We start from the raw sequence: 5,640 nt of genomic DNA, 5'->3' as shown, positions 1-5,640 counted from the left end.
TTTTTTTTTTTTCCGGTAGTCTGATTTGTTATGAATTTATCTCTCCCCTCACCCCTCTTAAAGTATTTAGCTGAAGAAGCTGGCAGATAGAGAGTGACAGACAGACAGGCAGCAGTGTGAGGCCACAGGAGAGTCATTCTTCCCAAGTTATCAGTCCATCCATCCATCACTGGAGAAGAGCTTTGATTGCCTGGTTGTCAGTGGCTTCAAAGGCGGTCAGTCCATCTGGGCCTTTCACAGTTTTATCAGCACCCTGGAAAAGAGAGGAAAGGGTCCTTATCATTAAATGAGCCCACAACTGGGGGAAGAAAATGTAAGACTAGATTGCATGGCACAGGTTAATGTTTACATCAAGAATTAAAAATTCCTTTACTAGTGGAGACTATTCTACTGCAGAAAAACAAAAAAGCTGGCAATGTTATGGATTAATGTTGTAAAAACGCCACATTATTTTTCAGGCACTAAGAATTGTAAGCTACAAAATTAACCCAGGCAATCACTGGCTTTCATTTATACTATCATATATTTATCTAATTAGGCTTTAAAAACAATATCCCTATGCACAGTATGAAATGGGGAAAAAGTAAATCACTTTGCTAAAGTATTTCTGTGACAAATTATTTTTTCTTATTTGAAACACTTTTTGTATATAATACTTAATGCACTCTACATCAAGAACATATACAGTATTGGTCATTTTACTTGTAAAAACTTTGCAGTAAATGAGAGGCAGACTGTAAGAAGGTTCCCTGCAATATTGTAGGGAAATATTCAGTGCAGATACCAGACCGCTCTGAACGCTTAACCTGGACAGTGCTGCCTTGGAACATTTTATCTGCAACACGGCATTCTGGTTTTGAGAGGGTGTATGTGCCCTTTTGTGCCTGTATGTTTTATCTGTCTGCCCTTTCTGGATGAAAGCTCCATGGCGGCAGTAATTCACCACTATACTCCCAGGACCTGGAAAAGTGCCTAGGCGCATGGTAGGTTAATCTGCTCCCAAACCAGGTCTGATTCTTAACTCCCAGAGACAACATCCTACCATCTGAGGGTTCTCTTCACCAGCTCTAGCTCCAGCCAGTATTTATTCACCACATAATCTCTAGAGTCCTGACCCACTCCCCTTGCCAAATCTCATGCATTCTTCTGCTTGTTCCTGACGCCTACAGAATTGTTTAAACTTGGCATACATGGTCCTTTAGAGGCTAACACTGGTCAACTTTACCAGTCTCTTCTCCAGTTAACCTCTCCATGCTCTAATCCTACAGAGTTTCCCCCCAGTTCCTTCCTGCCATGTGTCACGCCTTTATCCATGTGGGCTCTACATGGGATGCCTTACCCTTTTCTTTGGCAAATCCACCCATTCACTCAACAAGTATTTACTGAATGTTTAATGTGCACATCCTGTGTAAAGGACTGGAGAATCAAAGGAAAGTAAGACAAGAGTCTGCCGGTCTGGATGGTATGAGAGTCAGACAACTCAACCAACACACCACCATGAGAAGAGAACAGTAACAGGGATGAGTGGCCCATAATCAGAACAGGAGGTGGCAGGAGGGCATTTTAAGGGAGAAAGTCTTCTGAGATGAGGTAAAAAGCCTGAGCTGAGTCTTGACGAGGAGTACAGGCTAATTGGTTAGTAAATCAGGAAGGAGATGACATTCTAGGAAGTGTGAAATGATCACAAAGTCCTCCTCAGTATTATTATAAAAGTCTCTATTTCCTCATTTCTAAATGAATTTAACTGCTTCATGGAAGACATGGAATTCAGGGTCAAGTGGAAGAGACATCAGTGCATGAGAACTTCAATGCTATGAGTCCTGCCACAAGGGTTAAGGGACAACTGGGATAACTGTATTCAAAAAAGTTATTTCTTATTCATTTTGATGGCTGTTTTTATGACTAGCATTATAAACTGTAATTCTGCATTAGCAGTTACATATTATAGTGAACTTCTATTGCTTTTTAGCTACCGGAGTTTATTTCCCTCCATTTGATGGCAGCACCCTAATTTCATCTCGGGGAATCATTTGTCCCCTATTGTTTTTTAACATTTTAATTTTTAATTATCATGGGTACAGAACAGTTCTATATATTGATGGGGTATGTGATGTTGTGATACGGTCATACAATGTGTAATGATCAAATCAGGGCCCTTATCACGTCTTTATGTGTTAGAACATTCTAATTCCGCTCTTTTACTTATTTTAAAATACACAGTAAATTGTTAACAATTGTAAACAATAAGTTGTTAATAACAGTTAACAATTTACTGTAGCCCTGTTGTGCTACCAAATACTAGATCATATTCATGGTAAGTGTATTTCTGTTCCCCTTACCCATTCCCAGTGTCCTCTATAGTCCTAGGATTATAAAATGGAGATGCTTATTTTCCTCACCAAATTTCAAAGATTTATTTAACTCAAGCGGAATACTCTCTCCTAGATTCTGAATCTTGACTGAAGAGATCAAAAGAGGGAATATAAGAAGTCAGAGCTCATTTCTGGGGCATCACCTTCGATGAGCCAGCTGAGAAGTTCCCGCTACCCAGAGCCCTGCAGTTGCCACAGCTCAGTCTCTTCTCAGCCTGGTTCCCAGGTTTTCCTGTTGATTTTTCAAAAATTCCTTTTTTGAAGGGAATTTTCAAAAATTCCTTTGAAAATTTTTCAGGAGCTTTTCAAAAATTCCTTTTCTGCTTGTTGACTTATCTCTGCTATTTGCAACCAGAAGTATTTAGATAAAATATTTTTAAAATGTGCATGTCACCTTTTTCCTAATTATGATGCAAACTTAGAAAACTCATAATTCTATAGGTTAGATACAAGTAATGTTAACATCTTAGTCTTTCCTTCTACTCTTCTGCTCTAAATATGTATACATATATACTTGTTTAAAAAATGATCCGAGTAATTATAAGTAGAGTGACTATATTTATATCAGACAAAAGAAGCCTTAAGATAAAAAATATTACTAGAGACAAAGAGGACATTTCATAATGATAAAAGGTTCACAATTCAAAAATGTAATTTAAAAGTTCCATTTGTAGTAGCATCAGAAAGGATAAAAACACTTAAGAATAAATTTAAGGCCAGGCGTAGTGGCTCACAGCTGTAATCCCAGCACTTTGGGAGGCCTATGCAGGTGGATCACCTGAGGCCAGGAGTTCCAGACCAGCCTAGCCAACATGGCAAAACCCCATCTCTACTAAAAACACAAAAATTAGCCTCATGTGGTGGCACACGCCTGTAATCGTAGCTACTCCGTAGGCTAAGGCATGAAAATCACCTGAACCCAGGAGGCGGAGGTTGCAGTAAGCTGAGATGAGATCATGACGCTGCACTCCAGCCTGGGCAACTAAGCAAGACTCAGTCTAAAATAAAATAAAATAAAATAAAAAAATAAATAAAGATTGAATTTAATAAAGTAAAACCAGTTGCTCTAAAAAAATAAAAGATGAACCGGTTTTGTCAATATAGGTAAGAATATTAAAACAACTTTTTTTGGTACTTGATGCAGTAACTGAAGAATTTAAGTATATTTGGCCCTATCCCTTCCTTGAAGAAAACATTTTAAAATTGTTTTTAATTATTTGCATAACTTTAAATAATATACTCATGCTGATATTTGAGCTATAACTTTAGATTTTATCTTTTGACTTCCTGCTACATAGATAAGCCTTTAGCTCATCACTACCACCCTTCCCTAGACCCTCGCAATTTCTTATACTTAAAATACTTTCTTTATAAATGTAAACGATATTTATTTAAACCTGTATTTCTTGTTCCATCAGTTCTCATAAAGTAATTTTATAAGATACTTTCTCAACCTTCCCATCACTCCCTTCACCTCCTAATTTGCCAGCTTTTCTATTTTGTCAAGATTAACTTTTATATTCTGGCATGTAAAAACTATGTTTTTATCAATTCTTATAGTTAAAATAAGTGATGTTCAAATTATTTCTAGGTAAATACTGCTCATGGTGGCACCTAGCAGCCTAATATGACTAGTCATTTTCTCTCTGTTGTTCCAATACTGCAACCCTGTGCAATTCTCACAAATGACAGAATCAGAAGGTAACACTTACAGTAGCAGCCTGAGTTTTCCCCAGTCCCACAAACTTATGAATTAAAATGATTTGGCTCTGTGTCCCCACCCAAATCTCAAGTCTAACTGTAATTCCCAATGTTGGAGGTGGGGCCTAGTGGGAGGTGACTGGATCACGGGTGCTAATGGTTTGGCACCACCCCCCACCCTCCTAGTGCTGTCCTGTGATAGAGTTCTCATGAGATCTGGTTGCTTAAAAGTGTGTAGCACCTCCCCCTTCACACTGTCTCCTGCCACCATGAGAAGATATGACTGCTTCCCCTTTGCCTCCTGCCAGGACTGTAAGTTTCCTGAGGCCTCCCCAGCCATGCCTCCTGTACAGCCTGAGGAACTGTGAGTGAATTAAACCTCTTCTCTTCATAAATTACCCAGTCTCAGGTAGTTCTTTATAGCAGTGTGAGAACAGACTAATTCATGAACCAATTTGTTACTCTTAAGGTAAATTGCTACCACAGAGAGAACCTAAAACACAATGAACTGAACTAAGTTAATTTATTTCTTGCTCATAAAACAGTCTTAGTGGTAAGCACACAGAGGTTGGCAGGGTGGCTCTGTCCTTTAAGGTCATCTAAGGACCTAAGTTCCTTCCATTCTGTTGATCTTCCATGGGTACACTCCTCATCCATATGCTGGAGCTGGCTCATTCTACATCTCTTTTTAGCCTTCTAGATAAGGAGAAAAGTCCACAGCAAGTGGATTCATATTTTGTAATGATTTGGAAGTGACACACATCATTTGTGCATATCCCATTAGCCTAAAAGTTAGACACACAGCCATAATTAAAACTGCAAGGAAAGCTGAGACACAAGGACTACTTAGGCTGCCATGTGGACAACTACAACCTGGGGTTTTCTTTCTAAAGCACAAGGAAAAATCAGACATGGCAGACAATTTGCAACCTGACCTATACTGCTCTGAAAACACTTTGAAATAAGTCACTAACATCCTCTAAATGCCAAGTGTAGTCAATATATATGGTATCTGAACAGTGATGATAGTCTTATTCCCAACTCATTATAGTCCTAACTCTGAAGACAGTATTATCTCCACATTCTCCTGCCTAGCCTGCCTCTCCCTCCCGCACCAACTCCTTCTACTCTCCCCTGCCTCCCTTTACTTTCTCTGGCTGTCCTTTATACAAGGTTCAGGTCTTTAACACTCTTCATAACTTGCTCAACATGCTCTTCCTAATCATGTCATCCATGTCCAACCTTTATTGTCCTCATTCTGAGGACTGGCTTTGAGACTTACCTACTTTAAGTTCCATAAATACCTTGAATTCAACCTCTCCCAAAAGGAATCTGTAATCATCTTTTCCTATAAACCTTGCTTCTTTTTCAATATTCTCTAACAAGGTGAAGAACACTACCATCTTCCAGAAGATGTGGAGGACAGTATGCAGTTCTTGTTTACTTAGTCTTCAGACCATACTATTAACATTTCCCATCTGTCCTTGGTTCTCCATTGCTACCATCACTTTTTTAGTTCAGGTATAAACATTTTGATGCAATGATTTATTTTATTTTATTTTATTTT

At 38.7% G+C, this 5,640-nt stretch overlaps 2 protein-coding genes across 3 annotated transcripts in view; both read right to left on the bottom strand.

Moving 5' to 3' along the window:
* Positions 1-137, bottom strand: part of LUZP6 (leucine zipper protein 6) — a 6,689-nt gene extending 6,552 nt beyond the window's left edge. Inside the window, exon 1 of the mRNA XM_012000127.1 lies at positions 99-137. Coding sequence (XP_011855517.1) covers positions 99-137 — 39 coding nt within the window. The remainder of the gene's footprint in view (positions 1-98) is intronic.
* MTPN (myotrophin) overlaps positions 1-5,640 on the bottom strand; it is a 62,518-nt gene that overhangs the window by 13,011 nt on the left and 43,867 nt on the right. Inside the window, exon 4 of one of the 2 annotated variants that reach the window (XM_012000112.1) lies at positions 1-253. The exons of the other annotated variant lie outside the window; for it this stretch is intronic. Coding sequence (XP_011855502.1) covers positions 167-253 — 87 coding nt within the window. The 3' untranslated portion in view covers positions 1-166. The remainder of the gene's footprint in view (positions 254-5,640) is intronic. 2 annotated transcript variants of the gene reach the window in all.

This window comes from Mandrillus leucophaeus, unplaced genomic scaffold (assembly GCF_000951045.1).
Source record: "Mandrillus leucophaeus isolate KB7577 unplaced genomic scaffold, Mleu.le_1.0 Scaffold619, whole genome shotgun sequence".
NCBI classification, from domain to species: Eukaryota; Metazoa; Chordata; class Mammalia; order Primates; family Cercopithecidae; genus Mandrillus; species Mandrillus leucophaeus.
This window is presented reverse-complemented; position numbering and strand designations above follow the sequence as displayed.